This window comes from Drosophila novamexicana, unplaced genomic scaffold (genome assembly GCF_003285875.2).
Source record: "Drosophila novamexicana strain 15010-1031.04,08,12 unplaced genomic scaffold, DnovRS2.1 tig00000512-arrow-arrow-pilon, whole genome shotgun sequence".
NCBI classification, from domain to species: domain Eukaryota; kingdom Metazoa; phylum Arthropoda; class Insecta; order Diptera; family Drosophilidae; genus Drosophila; species Drosophila novamexicana.
In genome coordinates this window covers 98,528-123,633 of record NW_020824809.1, presented here as the reverse complement: position 1 = coordinate 123,633, position 25,106 = coordinate 98,528, and the positions used below count along the sequence as shown (strand labels likewise).

Sequence of the window (25,106 nt, the reverse complement as noted above, 5' to 3'; positions counted from 1 at the left end):
CCAACTGTGTCAAGGGCATCTTCGCTAACCATGAATGAGACACTTAAGCCCAACAGCTGGTTTCTGGAACAGCCGCACAATGTAGAACCCAACGGGGCCACCTGAACCCAGTAGTCACGATTAACGATCGAGTCATTTGCTGGCGTTATACGATGCATGCACCATGCATGTTGCTTGACATAAGGAAAGTAAAAGCATCGCTCGTTACCTGAAAGTATACAGGGACTATTCACAAATATTTGAATTTGCATTTATTTTAATTTTATCCGCATAAAAATTTGCATTTTCAAAAAATGATAAAAGCAATATTTTGCTTAGCATTTTATTGTCTTATATATAAGAATTAACCAATTTGTGTAAACGTACATTTGGTTGATTTCTAAACCGTTCGGTTTTACTTTCAAATATGTTATGACCTTTAGAATTTACATAATAGGGCGGTATTTTTTTCTTTCGCAACACAATTTTATTTCCCAAAGTAAACTGCATAAAGTCTATTATTCGATCCTTTTCTAAAGTATTTATATTTAAAGAAGGACTTGCTTTAATTTGCGGGAATTCGTTTTTTGCTACTTGACGTTCAACAATATGCAAATTTGTTTCTTTAGCTATATCATCATACGATTTTTGACGCATAAGCCCGATGAAAAATGCTTTTACTATATGTTGAAGGTTTGTTGAACCTTCAATTTTTGCATATAAATCCTGTATTCCCAAAACCTTGCAAATTGTTTGTATGGCCCTATGACATACTAAGCCGTACCCTTCGGGTTTTTTAAAAACGAAAATTTTTGTTTTTCCAAACGCAGTATAAAAATCGTGATTAATAGTTCTATTTTCATAAAGATTAATACTAATAAGTTTTTGTCCTGCACGATTTTTCGATTTTCGGAGAGCGGTTCGAACTTCAGGTGCTTTAGCTATAGCAAATCCTGCCAAACCATTTTTGTTTCCAGTGACGGATAGAACAGAATATCGTCTTTTCCTTCCCATATTGCCTTTCATTATAAATACAATCTTATTCTCTAATACACGCGTATCGAATTCTTTAAATGTATCTTCTCCCACAGAATCTGGAGGCCCAATACTTCGTCCTGGCATTTTCGTTCCAGACCATCCGCGATCTATTGGGTTTAATTTCGATAGCTTAAAACTACCCATTGAGTCACGCAAATTAATTATATTTTTTTCTCTATCTACGTTTTCAGACTGTTTCTGTTGATAAATAAGTTCATTTCCACGTAGAATTGGTGCGTTTAGGCCTGGCCAAATGCAACTTTTTTTCCCGTGTCCAATTGTTTGCCCTTTATTGAGATCCTTTGCAACTTTTCTTCCTGTGCCCTTTCCGCGGCCTCTTTTTTTACCAGCATTGCTTACTGCTGTTACTCCGCGCCATATATCGTCGGCAGGTACTAAAAGTTAAAATACGAATTATAAAATTAAAAATAGCAAATGAGAGTGCTTTTAACGAGGTTGCCTTCTTAGAATAGGGTCACACTTGACCCCATAAAGTAAATATATTATATCATAATTAGTTAATATCAAATACTATGAGTCTGACAGGGTGTGCGCTCTCTAGACAGTGCCCAGTTATTGACCAAGCTATCAAGATTGAATTTCCTTGTAGACATATGGCATACGGTCCTGCAAATATTTGAGGCGAGTTTTCTTAAAAAAAATTGTTTCTTCTTGGTGAAAATGTGTCTCAAATATTTAGTCTATATTTGATCTATACGAAAAATCATTTGAGGCGTGTCTCACACCTTTCGCAGAATCCAAGCTTCCTCCGTGAAGATGCGATTTAAAGATTTTTTAGGCGCAGTTTTAAATTTTCTCTAATTTTCTTTAAAATTGTTTTCAAAGCTTTACTTAATTAAAGGGTTGCATGAAAGTATTTTGGTTACCATCTGATCAGCCAAATCATTTTTAAATATTTTTGTGAGAAATTTATTTTATACGTTCTTGGGTGGCAAATGCGGGTCAAACAGAAGTTCTTTAGCTTCAAGACTCGCACCGCAAGGCTAACATGGGCAGAAACTGTTGCGGCTTGCCACAAGTGTACTACAAAATACACACAATATCGGGAGTTCCCCTAGGGTATATCGCTATATCAGTAATTAAAATAAATTAACAAAAAAAAAAAAAAACAAAACAGGTGTTTCTCTCAATTGGGCTCGAACCCGTAACAGACCGTGCTACTTTCTATCGCCTCTACCCTACAGCCATACCATTTTCGATATAAGAAAGAAATTAGAGTAACCGAACATGCACGAAGCACAGAATATATGTTTGTGCTGACTGACTGACAATGTATAGCCCAAACCTTGAGTTTTTCAAGCAATCGTCATGGAGGTACAACACGTACGACCAAACAGAATGACTATATTATGCAACTGTAAACCGGAACCATGAAGATAACTGTTCTATCTTGCATATGTAATTAAGCATTAAAAACGTAGCTTCGCCTATCTTTTATTGCTCTGGCTGAAAATTAATTTGTTTATTTTTGTGTAAAACACAAATCCTATTTATTCACTTTTCACAGCACTATTAGATTTATTTCTAAACGGCTAGTTAAAATATGAAAACCGTAATACGCGCTGGAAGGTTTTAAAAATCCTTAGAACGTGTCTAAATACTAAGGATTCTGCAGCCAACAATTTCGACATATGGCTAGCACAATATGTATTTTTAAGTACATATGCATGCACACATTTATGTATTCATACGTATAAATAATATGCATACATAGGTTAAATGTGTACTTACATTTGTTAAAAAAGCTAATGTTGCGGGATAATATACAATCTGATGGAGGGACCAGAAAGTTTAAGTAATTTCCAAGCTTTGTTGACGTAGAGGCTCGCCAATTAGGTTTTATAAAAGACATATATAATAATCTGGACATCCTAAATGTTCTCGAAGACAATAAGTAAATATATATCGCATAAAATCGTTCTGCAATATTTCGATTGAACTACTCTTAGTGAGTAAACTAACAAAATGTGGTCTTCGTCAAATTAGAAATGGGGAGTTAGCGGCGATTTTGGAATTTGGTTCCGGAACCGGTATCACTCACTTTTATATGAATTTATTATGTTCCTAAGCACAATACCAAATACATTTTAATTTAAGTCACATTATAAGCTTAAATTGAATAACAAATGAATGTAGACAGTAAATAAATTCCAATAATACACATCTTAATCAGTATTTATTTGGTTTTGTACTTGAAAAATTATATTTTCCCCATTTTTAAATATCTTTATTCTGCGACAATGGTCTTTAAACCCGCTTTACTCTTGACCCTACATCATAGAACATTCCATCAAATATGCAATTAGCTGATCCTGAACTCAGTCCGCCAGATTAAACCAGCTGCTTGACTGCCGCTATTGCCAAAGACTCGCGTTGGTTGGGTCGTGACGTAGGTGTTTCACATACAGGCCATGCGATCAATGGTGAATCCAGATCTGCTAGTAGATTCGCATCTGCAGCCGACTGCACAGATTGATTAATAAATTCTTTGTTTTTGGGAACTGAAATGCTGCATTGAACGTGAGTCCTCACAAAATAGGGAAGAGCGCGACTGAGAAGTACTTTTCCAGTCCAACTTAAAGCGTCTGTCGACTGGAGAGTATTCGGTTCGTTTATCGCTCAGTCTAGGCATGGGCGACTCTTATCAACAGGCGTTTCGTCGTTTCCTTAATTAAGAAAGAAAACTAGACCGCAATCCAATTTTGCAAACCCAGTATGCAGCGTTTATCAAGGAATATCTTTAATATGGACATATGTCACTTGCTAGCTTAGCCGCACTGGGCGAGTGCAAGTACCACCTGCCACATCATTGCGTGCTGAAGGAGGATAGCACCACAACCAAGCTAAAAGACGTAGTTGATGGCTCGGCAGCTACTACATGTGGACACTCACTGAATAATGCACTGATGGGAAGTCCTACAGTCTAACCGCACCTGTTTTCGATACTTATTCTGTTTCATACATTTGCAGTCGCACTCACAGGCGACATATGCAAAATGTATCGATGCGGACGAGTCGCTCCCGCACACAGCTGTTTTTAAAGTACCTTGTGGCGTGGGTCTTAGCATCAGAAGATACAGAGTTAAAGGTTTGACACTGTCACTTGGTCTTGTTGGTCCTGTAATAACTAAATCAAAAATTTTTATGCAGAATCTCTGGATAGAAAAACTGGACTTGGATGAGAGCTTGCCTGTACACTTAAACACAGCACTTATGTTTTTATGCGCTGATTTTGAGTATACTCAGCCATTCCAGTATCCCCGTCGTGCACTCTCATCAGACAGTACAGTGGAGATTCACGGATTTTGTGGTGTCAGCCTGAGCGCTTATGGAACATGCGTCTATACAGTCTAATAGTGCCATAGCAATACAACCGTGCGTCTCTTGTGCTCCAAGTCGCGTGGCGCGCCCGTGGAAACCTTCACTGTAGCAAAGCTGGAACTTTGCGAAACTGCATTATTGGCTCAACTTCTCAGCGAAATATGCAAAATGACAGTGTTTGACAGTCGATATTAACGTTCTCGTTGCCCATCGGGTCGCAGGGTTCCAAGAGCTCACCACTGGCATGGAATGGCATCATATTCCTAATGAATTAGGCCCGGTGGATATAATTTAACGAGGACCGCTTGCCAGTGAGCTCTCCAGGTCTCCGTTATGGGCCCGTGGCCCAAGATTTCTCAGCAAGGAAAAGGAAGAATGGCCAGCCTCCTGTGTACCAGTTGAATCCTTGCCAGAGCTTCGACACAAGGTATTACTCGGAACTGCATCGCAACTTGATCTCTCGATTGGCTGCAAATTCTCCAAGCTGAAACTGGACCTTGCTCACATTTACAACCTTGTAAATCGAATCCGAGGAGCTGAAGTAACTGTAATCAAGTGCATCATGGCACACACCTGTTGCTGGGGTCAGTGTAAATGGCTACTCTTGACGATTACTACAAGGCACTGATGGAAGGAAGGCCTGCCAAATCGTCTAGCTCAATGGCTTCTCTTGCGCCATTCATTGACGACTTCGGCCTACTCCGCATCGGTGGACGACTGAAAAACTCGTCGTTGGACTTCTCAGCGCGACATCCGATTATATTGCCCCGTCAGCATCCTGTGACGCGAACAATCATAGTTCCCTTTTATAAACGGAACTTTCATGATGGTCTTCGCGCCTTATTGTCTTAGATTCGGCTCATTGGCAGTCGCAAAACAGTCTCCAGTACTGTTTCCAAATGCACAATCTGTTTTCCAAGCCACGATTGACAGATCCAAAAGTCAGAATATAATGGCAGCTGATCGTCTCGACACATTGTATCCTTTTATGGTCACTGGCGTTGATTACTGTGGACCACTTTTCTACAAGAGCGAAATGCTTCGCTACAAAGGCGGTGCACTTAGAGTTTGTAAAGGATTTGTCTAAAACATTGTTTGTGCTTTCGACCTTCAAGGATCTGGTCTGACAAACTTCGTAGGTGCTTAGAGCGTGTTGTGTCTCATACCAGACAGCATTCAGCGAAATGAGTGAGAATAAATAAAGCGTAAAGCGGAATGAAAAATTTGGCACAGCCGAAGAAACTCGAATTACTTGAGTGCGTGCCTTCATTTCGTTCGATTCAACAGACGCAAGCAGTCAAAAGAAATGGACGAAGAAAAAAACGGTGACGGACTGTATTCATTGTGCATGCTTATTTAGATGCTTTTGTTTTGTTTTTTTTTTTCCTTTCTTCTTTTTCCTGTTCGCCTTTTTCTTTATGCGCGACAAGACAACAATTAAAAATAAGCTGTTCGTCATTCGAATGCATTCGAAACGAAACCTCTTATTCCACCGCATTCCCACTCATTCAATTCGTTTTCTTTCGTTTCACTCAAACATATTCGGCTTTGCATTCAATTCCACTCAACTCATTTTTGACATTGTTCATTTGAACATGATTTTTGCCATTCATGCAGCTCGCTGTGTACCAAAAACTTCATATCTTGGTATATATATATATATACATATATGCATTTATATACATGCTGAGACCTTTTTTAATAAATCAACCAATATTAATGCATAGAAGCCATTGACAATTCTCTTTTCCTATAATTAAGTCATGCTTAAGTTAAGGCATAAACAAAGTAGAAATCGATAATGCATACATATACAACAATAATCAGCACATTAATGCATTTATTATGACAGTTAATTTAATTCAATTTCCATTTGAAAATTTTATTCTTCAAAGTTGGGAGCAGCACTCTTTGTTTTAGAATAATCTCTTACAGGTGAATAGAACTGAAAATAAACAAGTAAATACTCCATTATATAATACACTTGTTAATAATATTTTATATATCTTTTTTGTACAAATCAATGTTTTGCTTTTATGCACACAATACCTTTAAGAAACGTAAAATTATAAATAATTCATACATATTATGATTTCTGATGAGCGTACCTTATATTGTTTGTCTTTATATTCTTGCCATGGCTCTGGATTGGATGACCGATTCCAAGTAACGTCCGGATTCCGTGTAGCTAGGCGAGTCATATAATAAACCGCTCCAACTGCTCCTGCAGCCACGCAAACGTAGAGCGGGATCAACTATATGAGCATTTATGGAAATACATATAAAACAAACATCAGTGACGATTACGTAATAGAAGAGATTAGATGGTTTCACATACCGCAGGATTTTTCTTAAGACTTTGTAATCCAAGCCCCTGCATTTTATAACTGATAAAGAAAAAGGTTTTACTTCCTGTACAATAAACACACGTAAATTAAAATTTATTATTAACTTACGCAAGCTTCTAAAAGTCGTAACTAAGAGTTTGGTTCCAGAACTAGCTCTTTTGAGCTAATTTATGAATGTAAGAATAGCGCCGAAGTTTTGTTAACAATAAAATCGAAAATACATGTAATATCCGTTTGCCGAGGATCTCATAGCCAATACGACCTCAAGGTTCGAAGTTCAAATTATCCGGGTTTTTATTAACCGGGTAAATCTGTTAATCAGGGATTCATTTAGCCGTTGATAACCTCGCTTTTCCATAAAACTATTTCCGAGGACAAACTACAAATGTATCGCATACAAATTTAATGACTCGAATAACAATAAAGAGTTAGAGAAAAATAAACAGAATTTTAATAAATGAAATTATGTATTAAATAAAATTCCAAATTTATATATATTGCAATTGATAATAAATAAAGACATAAAAATTTTTTTGTACTTTATTAAATCGCAATAGATATACAATAATGTGTCGCATTTGGGCAGGAGCGCACAAATAGCAACGTCAAGTTGAGAAGTGGAGAGAAACGGGTGCCCTTTGGGATACCGTTGCCCTTCGAGACGCCCGTTCGCCGAGATGTGCAGTATAAATAACCTAATCACTGATACTTCCGTGAGCAGCATAAGCCATCCTATCTCAGGGGGCAAATCGATCACAATGATCTCAAGAACGCTTAAGCAAATCAAAGAATCGCATTACGCGACAAACGAGAGGGAATTGTTGAACACAATGTGGCCAAATAGGCCTTAGTGAAGTTAAAAAATTTCTAGTATGGAACCAAAGAAATTAATATTTTCACGGACCATCAATCATAGATATAAAACAAATAAAAAACCAGTTTATACTGCCCACCAATTAAAGACAAAATATATATGCAATTGTAATTTTGAGAATACATAAATAATCTTAAGCACATTAAGATCTACTGTAGAAACTGTTATCAATATTGGTTAAGAAACACAAAAGTTATAAAGGAAAACATGTTTTAGCTGACCCCGAGTCCATACTCGCAACAAGCGCAAATGGCAAGAATTTCTGAATACATATAAACACACACACACATTCTTGCGCGTCTTCTTTGAATTCTATCAACAGCTTTGCAATTGCAATTGTACTGTTTTCTGTGTTGCTATTTTAATTCGTTTTTATACCCTGAACCCATTGAAAATTGGTAAAATGGGTAGACAGTTTTTGTGCAAATGAATGTAACAGGCAGAGGGGCGCATATCCGACCCCCATTCTTGATCAGCATCAAGAGCCAAGTCGATCTAGCCATGTCCTTCTGTCTATCCGTCCGTCTATCCGTCCGTCTGTCCGCCCAATAATCCGTCTGTATGTATGAACGGCTGGGTTTCAGAACCCATAAGAGCTAGAGACTTGAAATGTATGTAGGTATGTATGGTATGTAAGACCTCCTAGTCCATGCGCAGTACGAGTTTGTACTGAGTCTACAAAGCCTGTTCTTTGAACTGATGAAAGGTTTTCTGCTGGCTACTTGGGCATTAAAATAATAATGGAGCAGTTCATAAGCACATATTTATGAATTTGGCTGTAGGACTTAAAACCGACATACAAATATTAAGAAAAAGCATCAGCCGCAGCGACGTTGTGCGCTGAGCGATATGCGGCTTTATACTGAACGTTCGGCTTTCGAGTCCGGCGTAAGGCTGCCACTCTCAGCAGTCTTACTCCATCTGCGCACACTAAAATGGTCTCAGACACCTTTGGGGCTCACTTGTTGCGATGAATCGTGATACGATTAAAACGCTGTTTAGTGTATCTATGTATTGTGTGGTTAGTGGTTGCAATGTAACAACACACTTTCACATCTTCAAGAAATTTCATTCAGTCCACTCAGTGTGCATTGCCTATAACACAATGTAAAATTGCTTAATCATCAAATATATTTCTGGAATCACGTGATCAAAATCTTCTTGTATTCGCGTTCATATCCTGACAATCTTCGATGCAGCTGCAAACGCTGTCATTGGAAACACACTATTAATCTGATCGATGTACATGAATTATCAACCATGTAACTACACAGTTGCTGTAAAAATTATTAACCATCCCTAACTTAATTCACACGTTTGCGTTCTGGAAAAATGGATTTTCCTAAGGCAGTAAGTTTATACAAAAAATATTAAATAGAATTCTCACAATGTTTGTTTTAGTTATCGAGTGCCCTTCGTGATTTGCCCAACAGAGTGCTAAATGTTTCAGTGGAGGAACGATTGTTCCTCTTTGAAAATGTCTGTGCAGTACTTAACAATCCCGGTAAGTGTGAACTGATCTACGTTAATACATATGTACATATTTAAATCATAGTCTAGCACAGGTTAATTCCAATATATAAACAACCAAAGGATAACTCAATTGTGCAATAGTGAGTCTTTTATTTATAAGATGGTGCGAATTGATGTGTTAACTAAGACTAGGCGCATTTAAATTCCGTTTCTCTATCTGCGCTTCAAATTTATTTGTTAACAATTAATTTTTGCGGTCTTTATTTTGGTCATGGCGCCCATGTCAATCATCGGACCCTTGCGCTAAGATCGCTTTTATACAATGCTACTTATATTTATTGTATGCCTCATAAGCCGGTCGAGCGGCAGTCTCTCAGCCCTGTTTGTCATGTCTTATTATTTTTTTAAATTGGTTATTTTCACTGCTGGCCAATCTTTGCGAGCATCAACCTGTTTCAACTAGGCTGTATATATAGTGATTCTAATCTTGCTACTCTTTTTAAAGCCGAAGTCGTTAATCTATTGGGAACATTTTTCGATAGGTGAGAAGTGAAAATATGTGTTTGTGCAAATATATATAACAGACAGAGACCCCATAAATGTTTTTATTCGTGATCAGCATCCATGGCCGAGAATAGCCATGCCCATCTGCCCGTATATATGAACGAGTCGGTCTCAAAACCTATCAGAGGCCCTCCTAGTGCCCGCACAGTATGAGATTCCTTTAATCGATAACTTTTCCTGTTTCTATGCAATCGATATCGAAATCACGTTTTTTGAGCAATTTCTTGTGATTTATGAGCTCGAGTCGCCAAACTTGACATACACTAGGTTACGTATCTTTCAATTTATAGCAATCGACACCGCAACATAACATAACTGCTTAAATCAATTGGAACTATCTAATGTTGTAGGCCATTTTAATGCTGCATATGATGCTACATATATGTATATGTTTATATATGCCACACGTTTTCATTAATAAGTTTTGTTTCTTAACCGATATTGACGAATAATTCAGCAGTAGATTGTGATTTAGAATATTCGTATAAAATAAATTAAAAATACAACAGCAATAAGACGTTTTTTTGAAAAGAAGGATCAAAACTTTTTTGTTTACATATCTTGATCAAAGTACATTTATTCAATATCCTATTTACATCGGACCACTATATCATATAGCTGCCATATGAACGATCGCTCGAAAAGTATGTGCTGCATAAATAACTTTTTCTCAAATTACTATCCATACTCGGCATTAATTAGATTCCCTGTGCTTCTTAAATACGGGCAAAGCATTGTAAAAAGGTTTGGTCTGCAAGGATATAAAATCTTTGGCGAAGATAGCCCTTCATTCCCGTTTTTTATTTATTAATAATTTATTTTGTAATAAGTTTGCCTACTAATATTTTTCTGTTAAAATTGAATAATGGAACTGCAATGTGTGTATGTTTGTAGTCACTTTACCTGCTCTCGTTCGTCAAAGCATAGAAAAAAAATCAAACCTGTGTTTTGCAGGTATTCGACCCTAGCAATTGCACACATTAAATGGGTAAATTATGCCTTAAAAAATGTAAAGAGCAAAACAAATTTCTTTTAAGAGATAGATTCTCGACAGACCGCAGAAATTTAATACACTCTGGTACACAACTAAATCGCACCGCTTTTTTTTGTGTAGTTATTTTAAGAATGGGGTGATCGAAAAACTACAAATGAGGAATGAAAGAGAATGTATTTGAGCGCATTGTCAAAAGCGTCTATAATGAAAACCAGAGCTCGCTTTCTTGGAACTTGAAAGGTGACAACATCAAATACCTTATTAAAAAGCTGCAAGAGCATGCGTCAGGTAGCGCTTTTGCCACCCTGCAGTCAAATGGGTTTAACCAAGGCGCCTTGCAGTGCTTTTACACTATTACTCTCGCACTTCGTCCTCCTCCACAGGCCGGATAATACAGGGAGGTCCAAAACCTAGTCCAGACCTGGATATTGTGGAACACACTTCCTGGCTATTGTGTCTCCAAATCCTCTGCATTTACTTCAGAAAGCTCAATGACCGATCGGGCCCACGACTTACATTGCTGCGCAGGGGAAGAGACGAAGAGACTGTCGTTTGAGCTCAAATCTGTGCTTCATGTCCGTATCAATGGCACAGAGCAATTCATAAGCCCATTACATAAAGTCGCCTGTGCTCTACTAGGTCATCCTGCCGTCTGACTCCTCATGGCCCACCCCTTTGTCGAATTAACCTCTCAACTCTATGGAGTATACATGTTATTGCAAAACAGTCAATCATGCCATGTTCGTCTGATTGTATTATCGAATCGATCTGAGACTCTTGAAGATAGGGACTTATTTTGAAGAAAACATTCCAGTTTACCTTATGTGTAATGTGCTTGTTATGGGATCGAATCCTTCAATCTACACCTAAAATGGAAGTCTACCAAACGTTCTGCTGTCTTAACCAGTAAAGAGAACAGACTAACTGAACAGTCGACTTTGGGTGGATCCCAACGATCAACCACATTGACAGTCCTAGAGCTTGCAATGTGTTCCCAAGTGAAGCTCAAAAGGGGTGCATGATAATCTGACGACTGTGTAAGAACAGACCCGGGGAGGTATGGTCGACGCCAGAACACCCATGTCTGTTGGGTAATGCAACAGTTGTTTCGTCGGAAAGATTGTTGGGATTGGTGACAGAAATTGGGGAAAACATTAAGCAATAATTCATGTTCTTTTTCCGTCGGTCCTCTGTATATGGGACTTTTGACCTGCTTAGTAGACCAACATCATTGTCATCAGAGTTGCCCGAATAGTAAGCAGATGCCTAAGCGCTGTGATCAGACAACTTCGCATGGCAAAAAGTTAGATAATGTCTCACCATAGTACCCAGGGCAACGGCAGTGCGAGGCCGATGGGTCACGACATGAATCGCGAAGTATAAAATAGAATACAAACTACGTCTATATGCTAAGACTATAAGATGAAGAGAAGACTCTGAGCGTTATAATCTATAATGCTTGTTAAAATCATCACAGAGCACCCCCAACAGTTCATGCACAACATAGTTAGTTCAACAAAATTAAAGCGATAAAGCGTGTTAGTCTAGCAGGGATAGAGAAATTTAATTGGCTAGTCAACCCAGAAGAGTCGATTTCACCCGTAATTACCAAGCATGGTTCCACGATCATTTAAGGAAGATAGATTAATCATCAGAAGTCTTCTAGAGTAAGATGGTAACCGCACACCAGGATCCCAATTCAAACCACGAAGGGCAAACAATAATCACTGTTTCTGTACAAATTCAATTCTGTCTTGATGAATACAATATTGTGTTGAATAGATAGAATAGTTCGTACCAAGGAAATTTTGTGGGCCTTTGTCAAATTAATATTAAGAATTTATTATCAAAAATTGTTTGAGTATTTCTAAAGAAATATAATTTAATTTACATACTGTTTTTTAATTTTAGGTGTAAATTCAGCTATCATTCGAGGTATATGTAAAGTGATAGGAACAACGATATCTAAGTACAAGGATGCTCCATCTCAGCTACTAGTTCGGAAGCTAATTTGTGATCTAACAACGTCTCATCATGATTTAACTATAGAGCATATGCTAAGTGTAATTAAAACACTTTTGCTAAAAGAGTTACCATTGTTACCTGCTCATAAATCTTGTAGATCGGCAGTTGTAGCCTTAGGATGGATTTGTTTACTTTTAAAAAATACAAACAGAGACTCAAATATTTACAAAACGGAAAAGTTAAGGTTATTTGAATATCAGTCAAAATTATATCAAACAAGTTTACTAGCTCAAAATACACGTGTTACAGAAGCTGCTACAAAAATAATATATGATTTGTGGGAGAATAATAATATCTTTGATGATACAATAGCGGCAGTTTTTGAAATGGATGCAACTACTAGCTCTACGATAATGATAATGACGATGATACGATTTGAAACCGAACACAACCAATTCAATATACTGAAAACACATAAGATAAAATCTATAGAATACTTTGTAAAAAGTATGATATTGTGCAAGTCCAAACCGGAAAATGTTTTTATAACTGCTTGTCAACCATTATTATCCAAAATTGATAATTCGGAATTTTCGTTATACATTTATAATGATTTACAAAAGTCAATGTTACGCAGTCCTGAAAATACTTTGGAAAGCGTTGGAATAATTTTTAATCTAATTAATATTGACTGTAGCACATACGCGTGTCAAATCGGAGCGGTTTTAATTAAAAATTTATACAGTAAAGGAGAAATTGCTCGCCGTGAATCCGTACAGTCCTTAAAAAGTCTGGCAGAGAAATGCTCAGATGGCAACGTTATTCAAAAATTGTTGGAACTAATTTTCTCTATTTTAAATGGATCTGATGGAAAAATAAATGTTGTGGAGTACAGAATTAAATTATTGCAGGTAAGTTTATATTCAATAACCTAAACATTTGTTATTAATTTTATCATAAACAGTTTTATCTGTATACGTCTCTAGTAAGTAGTCATAAAAGATTTCTTGCTTTTAGATTTATACGCTACCGCAATAATGTGGTTCAAAAAAGTAAAATGTCTATAAACTAATGCAACTTTAGACATCAAATATACTTCCAAGTGACCAGGACGAGAAGCAGAGTGGATGTATCCAATGTTGTCTATATGTCACTCTGATTCAGATGTACTGAAAACTTTGATTTTTAGTTTAGATCTGATAGGGATATGCACTTAGCAAATGTAATATTAGCTTCAAGGGACATAATCTCTATATACCCTGAAAATAATAACCTAAACATCCAAGAAAACATCAGTATGCGCCAACTTAATTGATCAGCTCAAAGCCCTGGACACAATACAATAGCTTAAAAATGTTGGGGTAGTCTCCAGGGCCTAACTTGCCTTTACAAAGTGCCCTACAGCTTCTGACTGCAAATATATAGCCAATAATTCCGATTACACAGCAGCCCATTTCTTTTGCTACTTAGATAGCTGATGATACATGTTCGGTTCCGAATGTGGGACATCGGTAATGGAAAACTGGACTATTTTTTTATACCCTGAACCCATTATAAATGGGTAAAAAGGGTATATTGTATTTGTGCAAAATGTATGTAACAGGCAGAAGGAAGCATCTCCGACCCCATAAAGTATATATATTCTTGATCAGCATCAGTAGCCGAGTCGATCTAGCCATGTCCGTCTGTCTGTCTGTCCGTCCGTCCGTCCGTCCGTCCGTCCGTCCGTCCGTCCGTCCGTCCGTCCGTCCGTCCGTCCGTCCATCCGACCATCCGACCGTCCGTCCGTCCGTCCATCCGTCCGTCCATCCGTCCGTCCATCCGACCGTCCGTCCGTCCGTCCGTCCATCCGACCGTCCGTCCGTCCGTCCGTCCATCCGACCGTCCGTCCGTCCATCCGACCGTCCGTCCGTCCATCCGACCGTCCGTCCGTCCATCCGACCGTCCGTCCGTCCGTCCGTCCGTCCATCCGACCGTCCGTTCGTCTGTCCATCCGACCGTCCGTCCATCCGACCGTCCGTCCGTCCATCCATCCATCTCAGAACCTATAAGAGCTAGAGAAATTTTAGATGTAGATGCTCCTAGCTCCCGCGCAAATCGAGTTTATTTCCGATAATCGATAACTTACTCCGTTTCCAAGCAATCGATAAAAATATATATCGATATCCTGTTTTTTTGGGCAATTTTGGTAAATAATAAGAGCTAGAGTCACCAAACTTGACATATAGCTTCTAAAATAGAATATATATATGCATTTGATGTTGGAAGAAGGGGGTTCAGGGTATCCCCTAGTCGGGAGCTCCCGACTAGAACCTCTTACTTGCTATTATATTTCCTAATTGTACAATTTATTCACTCTCATACGGGTTCAATCCACTCTGCCCTAAAATCGACTCTTGCTCCTTTTTCTCAACACTGTCAAGCTAGTGATGAGTAAATAGCTAAGATCATTAACAGCCGAGTAACAGCTGCCTCGACTTATTGTAACTCTTACGCAGTACCAGAGATCTCTACCAGACTGTTACAATATGGTCTAAAATATAGTCTGCTTATTACTATGAATAAATAAAAACGAATTATTATCTAAACAAATAGGCAAGTTACTACTAAAAAATTTGACCACGCTTGCCAAGAATTATATCCGTTTCATTTTTATTCCCCGAACCTATTAAAAATGGTTAAAAAAAATATATAAAATAAGTTGTTCCTAGCGGGCCTCTCCTTTGGTCGGTTGGCGGCGCAGGTGGTATGTCGTCCAGGTATTGAAGATTACAGACGATTACGTTGGGAATGCTAAAGCCTTCCTATCGCTGGCCTTGTGGCTCAGCAATAAAATAATAAAATGATTATACGGCCAAGTGCAGGAGTAGAATATATTTAGCTTGTACTTAATACAGAGGCTTATTCAGAGCTGCGTTTACAACACAATGTTTTGTGCAGCTAAAGTTAAAGACAATAATATAAAGACTTTAACTCTAAACAACACGCTACAAAGTCATGGTCGGCACGCCGACTCTTGTGACATACCGCGCGTATGCGAGGGATCGGATCTTGTCGCTGTGGCCGTTGACAGGCAATACAAAGTCAACGAATATCAACGGTCAATGCAGCATATTGGTGGCGACGGCATCCGATGTCTCGACGGGATCGGCAGATAAGCATTTGTTGGTGTTAACTTATATATACTTGATCAGTATCAATAATCGAGTTGATCAAGCCACTTCTGTCCGTCCGTATGTTTGTATTAACGCAAGGATCTCACTCCTCCTCGTAGGGCCTTCGCAATACGAACTTGTTTCTGATAATCGAAAACTTGACCCGTTTCCATCATTCGATAAAAATCGATATCAAAATCCTTGAGCAACTCTCTTAGGTTTAAAAACTAGAATTACGAAATTTGACTTGTAGCGTCTTGATTATATATATATATATATATATATCAAGCATCTTTCATTCATAGCTATCCGCTGATCCTGTTGACATTCTAAAAAGCAGAGTTGCTTTTTAATATTTAAATTCTCATTCATAGTTTTGTTTTAAATGTTAATGTACCGTCCTATTCCTATTTTCTTCGATTGTGCCCCGTGTCATACAGGGGCGTCGGGAAGCAGGGCTCGCGGCCTTGTACTAAGTAGGCGGGACGAAATCCTAAAGAATTAGCTACGCTTTGATTCACGGCCAGCGCTTTTTCCGGTAATATTTCGTCCCACGAACTTTGATAATCGTTCATAAACTGGGAAATCATCCTTTTGACCGTCCGACTTGTCCGCTCGGTTGGGTTCTCCTCAGGGCAGTACGGTGCCATGCATTGCACCTCTATGCCGTTGGAGCTCAGAAAAGCCTTGTCGCAAACGAACTTTCAAGGTACTTAAAATCGGCAGAGTATTCGCTCTCGGAACGCCTCTATAGGTGATCTGCTATTGCTTTCATCGAAGGGACCAACTCCACTCATTTACTGTACGCGTCGTGAATACCAACAGCCTCGTATTCCCGTATTTCGGGTGCGGTAAGGGGCCTACGTGGTCAGCGCAAAGGATGGCCCAAGGTTTCGTCACCTGGCGCGTCATCATCCGCCCGGCCTGTCTCCGTTGTTCCAGAATGTTTAGTATACTTCGCAGCGGCATACGTGTTGTGCAGCATCCCGAAACATTCCTGGCCAGTAGTATTTATCTTTGTGCTAATCGAGATAACGTTTTCTGTACTCCTTGATGGCCCGCTAAAGGGGTATTGTGACATTCCAGCAGGACTCTGCCGATGGCTGACGGTTACGCATAATTTCCACGGCACGTAATATGTGTCATCGGCTATGTATCCATACCACGGGTGCTTCTCTGGCTCCTTCACCACTTTTGCCAGCATACTTATGGTCCATCGTAGCCCCATCTGTTACCACGTTCAGATTCCCCCGCCGGTACTGCACGTTACACGTCCGTCTGCAGCACGATCTTCTTGCTGAAGTCGGGGCAGGGGAGAATCGGCGCTGTTGTGAGTCGCTCCAACGCGGCCTGCTGTTCCACGCCTTTCCTTTCGTCAGGAGAGCGGTCATCGGCCGCGAAGTTTGGCACGAAAATTTGATACTACGATGCCACTCCCAAGCACTGCTGACGGAGTCTTGCAGTTCGACGGAGCCGTCAACCTCTGGATGGCCAGCACCTTCGAAGGTCCGTGTGGATTCCGTTGCCGCTCACCACATGTCTCAAGTACACTAGTTCTGAAGTTCGGTTTGAAAAAAAAAACGGCACTTGGTTCAGCCTCAATTTACCCTCCCTTAACAACCAGAACACTCTCCAAGTTGGCCATGTGCTGCTCCTTCGTGGTGCCTATCACAATTATGTCGTCCCAGTAGGTGTAGGCGTGGGCTTCCATATCCGGCCCTATTACGGAATCCAATGCCCTCTGGAATGTGGCACACGCAGAATGCAGACCGAGTGCATCTTCCACTTGTATAGCCCCGGCCTGGGACCGTACATGCTGTATACTGCTTGCTACTCTCCTCCATCGGTATATGCCAGTATCCATGCTTCAAGTCCAGCATCGAGTTATTTCGCGTACGCACGGGCGTTGGGATAGCTCAATGGTAACCGTTCAGAGCAGTTTCTCTGTTCCTATTCCTGCCTGACTCGTTGCATCGCGGGGATCCTTGGATAGAACATCTATTTTATGAGCTTCATGTCCTTCATTACGATCCGATGGCTGGATAATAGGGACAACATTGTTAATTAGGTAACTTATTGTAGTATAAAATAAAACAACAAATTTAAAATCTATTTATTTGTCTATTTGCGCTAATCACATCCATTTAATTATTATAATTTTTTCTTTCTAATTCCAGGGTGCTGGATATTTAAGTTTTAACAATGTTCATGCGGATAATTTAAATGAAATATTAAATAAGGCTGTCGACTTGTTTTGGAAAGCGCTTGAATTTGAATCGCAGGAAAAGGTGATATGCTGTACACTAGAAATGTTTGCATTGTGGTGCGGAAGGTTTAAGAATGAAGTACCCAGTGTAATTATTAATATTTTTAAAGCCGGCATAGAGCATAAAAATACAACTCAAGTTATTCGACAAAGTTACCTTGAGTGGCTACTATCATCGCTACAAAATGCTAATATTAAAAATACAAGCAATATAGTTCCAACATTGTATACTTTGTATTCAAGTGCACAACAACATTTTTCTAATTTATCATACATATCGGAGGCAGCATGTATTGCCTGCCTTTTGCTGATATTAGATAAACCATCTGAATTATATTCATTCTTCTGGAACTCCATATTTGATATGAGTAAGCAATATTTCTTTAATGAAAAATTAATTGCGACAGCAACGGCGGAAACGTTATGCCACATTTCATTTATGGCTAAAATCTTGTTTACATCATATTTAGATCAAATTAAGGGTCCGGTAGATCCGCTACACAGAGCATTGCTTTATAATTTATGTAGTTGTGTACTTAAAGTAAGGTCTTATACAAAAGGACAAATTAAGGAAATCACAAAGAGTTCTGATGGCGTAGACTTTGTCAAACTTGCTCTTAAAGAGTATAGTAACCTTTTAAACTCAGAAAAAATGCAAATTGAAGTTGACAATTATTCTGAACACACTGGTACACCAAATCTAGCACTTTTAGATGCATTAGAAGTTCTTTGTTCTTTACAAAATGTCACTCACGAAGATTCCCTCGAGTTAACTATACAACTTTTGGAAATAGGTAATTTTCCAGCAATATTATCTATTAGTCCATACTTTTGGGAAACCACAATTCAAGAGAATTTTCATTTGAATCCCGAACACTTTATTACAACAAATCAGAAGCAACTTGTTGAAACATATATAGATGATTTTAAAATATCGCCAGTTTACGAAAATGTTATTTCTGCTTTGGTACGAATAAACCCACACACAATAGTGCCGCATATTATAACACGAATTAAAATGTTTCTGAATGTTGACAGCAATTTCTATGTCACTAATGAAGAATTCTTCATATTTATGACACCAGAAGGAGAATTGTATGATAAAAATGTAATACCACATATTGACTCACAATACAAAACTATTGGCATTAAACGAGAAAATAAGGTTTACAGCTATAAAGAACAGTTGGAAGAAATTCAACTACGTCGTGAAATTGACGAAAAACGCCAAAAAGAAGGTAAATCTAAAACTGTAAAATTGACTCAAAAACAACAAGAGTTAATAAAAAACCAAACAGAGAAAGAAATGCGTATAAAAATGCGTGTTCAAAACATGTTTGATAAATTGATGAGTGTAATATGTTTGTTCAAAGCTTCATGCACTGGAAATGACAAATATATTGCGTTAAATTTTCATACATTGTTAGATGATATTTTACGAGCAACCTATAGCCCTTTAAGTGCTGAACCTTTGACAGATCTGTACTATTTCCTACACAAAATGTGTTTTAAAAATCATTCAGAATTGGGCCGAGATATTTCCATTGCAACAATAAGACTTCAAAAACCATCCTGTACTTTAAAGGACGAATGGAATGCCCAAAATATATTGGAGAGTATCGATGATGTAATATCAAACCTTAATAAGCACGTAATTGTTAATTCAAACAAATTGGATTCACAATCATTTTCTTATGCTTTCGAATTTCTTAAACGTGCCATCCCTTGCTTCAATGATAACACAAATCACGAAAATATATTAATTAGTATAAAGTTGATAGAACTCCACGTAAAAACCGAAAACAAAGATACAGTCGACTGCATTCATCCAAATTACTTGCCAAGGCTGGGTATGTTTCGCATATTACTTTATTTAATACAAAACAACTCTACAGAAATCCAAACGCAAGCCGTAAATGCTCTTTTGGAAGTTGCAAGTGTTTCATCTGGTGGAAAATTAAATGCTACTCCAGATCATCATATAATTCGATTATTTTTAGATGCCTTGCAAAGTAATAGTGATATTATAAGAGATGTGTCCTTACGTGCAATTCAAATCATGATTAACGCAATAGTTGATTATTCGAAATCTGATGATGAATTGAAAAAACAAATTGTCGCAAGATTGTGGATAGCAAAATTCGATACATCATCAAATATAAAAAAGCTTGCTGCCGATATTTGGGACTCAGCTAATTTTTCTTATCCAGAGTTTAATGATATTATATGTGACATTACACATTCAGAACTCTGTATACAAAAAGCATCCGCGGAGTCTTTAATACCACTAATAATAAATAATAACAGTTTAGTAAAATGTGGATTAATGAAAATGTTGGATATTTATAATGAGAAACTAACATTAATTCCTCCAAAACTGGATAAATTTGATCGTGAAATTGAACCAGCCTCTGATCAATGGAAACCTAGAAGAGGTGTCGCTATTGCAATATCTCAAATTGCACAGTTTTTATCAATTGAAGATATAAATTATTTAATGCAATTTATGGTGTCCCAAGGTCTAGGTGATCGCGAGGAAGTTGTACATAAAGAGATGCTGGCTGCTGCATTAAGGATCGTTGATATACATGGTAAAGAAACAATTGGAAGTTTACTGCCTGTTTTTGAAGAATTTCTTGACAAAGCTCCAAAGTCCCAAAGTTATGACAACATACGTCAGGCTGTTGTAATCCTTATGGGTTCCTTGGCTAGGCATTTGGAAAAGGAAGATAAACGCATTGATCCAATAGTCAAACGGTTAATAACTGCTCTTTCTACACCATCTCAACAAGTTCAGGAAGCAGTATCAAATTGTCTACCACATCTAATGCTGTCTGTTAAGGAAGAAGCGCCAGCCATGGTTAAAAAATTATTGCATTCATTGGCTAAATCAGATAAATACGGTGAAAGAAGAGGTGCTGCTTACGGAATTGCTGGAATTGTAAAAGGACTTGGAATTTTATCGCTTAAACAATTAGACATAATGTCAAAGCTAACGTCGTATATACAAGACAAGAAAAATTACAGAAGTCGTGAGGGTGCTCTATTTGCATTTGAAGTTTTATGTAATACACTTGGTCGCTTGTTTGAACCATATATAGTCCATGTTTTACCTCACTTGTTACAATGCTTTGGCGATCCTTCCCAATACGTTCGGCAAGCTGCTGATGATACTGCCAAAGTGGTTATGGGAAAGCTTTCTGCTCATGGAGTTAAATTGGTTCTTCCATCTTTATTACAAGCTTTAGATGAAGATTCCTGGAGAACAAAAACGGCGTCGGTTGAATTATTGGGTGCTATGGCATTTTGCGCTCCAAAACAGTTATCGTCATGTTTGCCCAGTATAGTTCCAAAATTAATAGAAGTTCTTGGGGACTCCCATACAAAAGTACAAGAAGCTGGTGCAGATGCTCTTAAAGTAATAGGATCCGTTATAAAGAATCCTGAAATTCAAGCTATTGTTCCTGTTTTATTAAAAGCATTAGAAGATCCTTCTAACAACACATCAGCATGTCTTCATAGCTTGTTAAAAACAAAATTTGTACATTTTATAGATGCTCCTTCATTAGCTCTTATAATGCCGGTAGTTCAAAGAGCATTTATGGATAGATCTACAGAAACAAGAAAAATGGCTGCCCAAATAATTGGGAATATGTACTCACTTACAGATCAAAAGGATTTGACACCATATCTCCCAAGTATAATTCCTGGGTTAAAATCTTCATTACTAGATCCAGTTCCAGAAGTTAGAGCAGTGTCTGCTCGTGCTCTTGGTGCAATGGTTAAAGGAATGGGTGAAACCTCATTTGAAGACTTACTTCCCTGGTTAATGCAAACATTAACTTCAGAATCTAGTAGTGTGGATAGAAGTGGTGCAGCACAAGGACTTTCTGAGGTAGTTGGAGGACTCGGTGTGGAAAAAATGCATAAGCTAATGCCGGAAATAATTGCTACTGCAGAACGAACTGATATTGCTCCACATGTAAAAGATGGGTATATCATGATGTTTATATATATGCCAGGTGCATTTCCCGAAGAATTTACACCTTATATTGGGCAAATAATTAATCCAATACTTAAGGCATTAGCAGATGAAAGTGAATATGTACGTGATACAGCTTTAAGAGCTGGGCAAAGGATCGTTAATTTATACGCAGAATCTGCAGTTGCGCTCCTGCTACCAGAACTAGAAAAGGGATTATTCGACGAGAACTGGAGAATTCGATATAGTTCTGTTCAATTACTCGGGGACTTATTATATCGTATATCCGGTGTATCTGGAAAAATGACGACAGAAACGGCTAGTGAAGATGACAATTTTGGCACCGAACAGTCGCATACGGCCATAATTCGTTTCTTAGGTGATGAACGCCGCAATAGAGTTCTGTCTGGACTTTATATGGGTCGAAGTGACGTATCGCTAATGGTCCGTCAATCTGCGCTACATGTTTGGAAAATAGTTGTAACAAACACGCCCAGAACACTAAGAGAGATTTTACCAACATTGTTCGGATTGTTGCTTGGGTGCTTAGCAAGTACAAGCTACGATAAACGGCAAGTCGCAGCACGAACTTTAGGAGATCTAGTAAGGAAACTTGGCGAAAGGGTTTTACCTGAAATAATTCCGATACTAGAAAGTGGATTAAATTCAGAGCATCCAGATCAAAGACAAGGTGTTTGCATTGGTTTATCTGAAATTATGGCGTCAACATCAAAAGAAATGGTTCTAACATTCGTACACAGCTTGGTTCCAACCGTGCGTAAGGCCTTAGCAGATCCCTTGCCCGAGGTTCGCGTAGCAGCTGCGAAGACATTTGATTCGCTGCATAGTACCGTAGGATCCCGAGCACTGGATGATATTTTACCTTATATGTTAGAAGGGCTCTCCGACCCGGATCCTTTGATTGCAGAGAATACATTAGACGGTTTGCGGCAAGTAATGTCTATAAAGTCACGAGTCGTATTACCTTACCTTGTTCCACAGTTAACTACACATCCAGTAAACACAAAAGCCTTATCGATTTTAGTTTCTGTTGCTGGTGATGCATTAACAAAATATTTACCAAAAATCTTATCCGCATTGTTAGAAACATTGTCCGAATCACATGGTTCAGTTAATGAATTACAAGAATTAGAGTACTGCCAGACTGTTATTTTATCAGTGACAGATGAAGTTGGAATTCGAACTATAATGGATACACTTATGATTTCTGCAAAGTCAACTAATGTATGTACTCGTAAATCTTCAGCGAGTTTACTTTCTGCTTTTTGCATTCACTCCCCTGGAGATTATTCTCAATATATTCCTCAACTTCTTCGTTGCTTACTACGATTAATGGCAGATACGGATAAGGGTATAATTCAGAAAGCTTGGGAAGCGTTAAATGCTGTAATAAAAGGCCTATCTCCAACTGAACAAATTGGTTGCGTTACTGATCTCCGGCAAGCAGTAAGGTTTGCTGCCAGTGAATTGAAGGAGCCAGAATTACCTGGATTCTGTTTACCAAAGGGAATAGCGCCTTTATTGCCTGTTTTTCGAGAAGCTATTTTAAATGGGTTACCTGACGAAAAAGAAAATGCTGCTCAAGGCCTTGGTGAAGTTATTTTTCTAACTAGCGCCAATTCACTACAGCCATCCGTCGTACATATTACTGGACCATTGATTCGAATATTAGGAGATCGATTCAATTCTGGCGTTAAGGCAGCTGTTTTAGAAACATTAGCAATTTTGCTCCACAAAGTTGGTGTTATATTAAAACAATTTTTACCGCAACTACAAACCACTTTTTTGAAAGCCTTGCATGATCAGAATAGAAACGTTCGTATGAAAGCAGGTAAAGCACTATCGGAATTAGTCGCTATACACACCAGAGCTGATCCATTATTTATTGAAATTCACAATGGCATAAAAAGTTCGGATGATTCTTCTGTGAGGGAAACAATGCTGCACGCACTTCGTAGCATTATTAGTCCATCGGGAGACAAAATGTCTGAACCAATAAAAAAACAGATTTTTTCTACATTATTGGGTTTAATTGGACATCAAGAGGATATTACTAGAAATGCAGTTGGTGGGTGTTTAGGTGCTATGCTAAAATACATGCCATCAGCCCAAATTTCTGATTTCTTAAGTAATAGCATACTGGCAGACAATTCGGAGGATTCATTTACTAAACATGGCTACACAATTATTCTTTATGTTGCTTTAAAAGAATGTCCTAAGGAAGTGTTAGCACCGCAATTTTATGATAGAGTAATTAGCAAAATATCAGTTAATATTTTATCGGAAAAAGTACCCATTGCTTGTAACGCTGTCCGAGCTGCGACATATCTTTTAGAATACAAACTTATTGAAAGAGATGATCCTCCAAACAGCCTAATAGTGGCACTAGCTAGGGCAATGAACCATAGTAGTAATGATGTGAAACAGCTTGTTGCAAAGAGTTGTATTCACCTTGCTAAAAACCTTAGTCCTGACCAAATACATCTCGATGTCTTAAAAATTTTAGTTCCAACACTAGTAAACGGCACTAAAGAGAAAAATGGCTACGTTAAATCCAATTCAGAATTAGCCCTTATATCTATACTGAGGTTAAGATCTGATGAGACAACGTTTAAAAAGACATGTGAAGTCTTAGAAACGGGAGCGAAAGACTCGTTAAGTGATGTAGTATCAAAACTTTTAAAAAGAGTTGCAGTTCATGCGGCTGTAAAGGAAGAAGACTTAGATGAAACATTACAAACCTGATTATTATTACGTACATAATTCGAAGAAATATTAATAAATAATAAAAATAAATATTGTTTCGCATGTAAGAAATGTATACTACAAAAACATATGTCAACTTTCATAATAAAAATAATTTAAGGATTTGTTTGACCTTAATTTGCAATTTTTGGTTTGTTTTCTACAATGCATAAAAGGCATTACAAATATTTGGGACAATAAAATCTGCGAACCTAATTGAAACAGAGCCGATTTAAAACTGGAATCAGCATTATTTATTAATTTTAACCTCAATTTGTTGGATAAAGAAAAATCGAACCTAATCTTAAAGCAATGAATCTTTTTATATTTGAAAATTTTAATGTACATTTTGGAGTATAA

The 25,106-nt window shown here is 38.1% G+C and overlaps 3 protein-coding genes across 7 annotated transcripts; 1 reads left to right on the top strand and 2 right to left on the bottom strand.

Annotated features, from left to right (window-relative positions):
* Window positions 1-251: 251 nt before the first annotated feature.
* LOC115761861 (28S ribosomal protein S5, mitochondrial) lies at window positions 252-2,970 on the bottom strand. The gene is made up of 2 exons (XM_030703854.1): window positions 2,770-2,970; window positions 252-1,412 (listed from the first exon to the last, which is right to left on the bottom strand). The coding sequence occupies exons 1-2, from the start codon at window positions 2,906-2,908 to the stop codon at window positions 331-333; spliced, it is 1,221 nt and encodes a 406-aa protein (XP_030559714.1). The 5' UTR covers window positions 2,909-2,970; the 3' UTR covers window positions 252-330.
* Window positions 2,971-6,171: 3,201 nt separating this feature from the next.
* Window positions 6,172-6,865, bottom strand: LOC115761989 (cytochrome c oxidase subunit NDUFA4). Of its 2 annotated transcripts, XM_030704045.1 has the most exons (4): window positions 6,816-6,865; window positions 6,698-6,746; window positions 6,468-6,614; window positions 6,172-6,304 (listed from the first exon to the last, which is right to left on the bottom strand). In XM_030704045.1, the coding sequence occupies exons 2-4, from the start codon at window positions 6,737-6,739 to the stop codon at window positions 6,242-6,244; spliced, it is 252 nt and encodes an 83-aa protein (XP_030559905.1). In that variant the 5' UTR covers window positions 6,740-6,746; window positions 6,816-6,865; the 3' UTR covers window positions 6,172-6,241. The 2 variants fall into 2 exon arrangements, with proteins under 2 accessions (XP_030559905.1, XP_030559906.1); XM_030704046.1 differs by lacking the exon at window positions 6,816-6,865 and having other exon boundaries at window positions 6,698-6,790.
* A 1,980-nt stretch (window positions 6,866-8,845) lies between these two features.
* On the top strand, window positions 8,846-24,885 carry LOC115761988 (eIF-2-alpha kinase activator GCN1). Of its 4 annotated transcripts, XM_030704043.1 has the most exons (5): window positions 8,847-8,931; window positions 8,983-9,085; window positions 12,524-13,488; window positions 17,910-22,930; window positions 22,983-23,056. In XM_030704043.1, exons 1-5 carry the CDS (start codon window positions 8,914-8,916, stop codon window positions 22,984-22,986), a joined length of 6,111 nt encoding a protein of 2,036 aa, XP_030559903.1. In that variant the 5' UTR covers window positions 8,847-8,913; the 3' UTR covers window positions 22,987-23,056. The 4 variants fall into 4 exon arrangements, with proteins under 4 accessions (XP_030559904.1, XP_030559903.1, XP_030559901.1 ...); XM_030704044.1 differs by lacking the exons at window positions 17,910-22,930; window positions 22,983-23,056 and adding an exon at window positions 13,595-13,817 and having other exon boundaries at window positions 8,846-8,931; XM_030704041.1 differs by having other exon boundaries at window positions 8,849-8,931; window positions 17,910-24,885.
* Window positions 24,886-25,106: the final 221 nt, after the last annotated feature.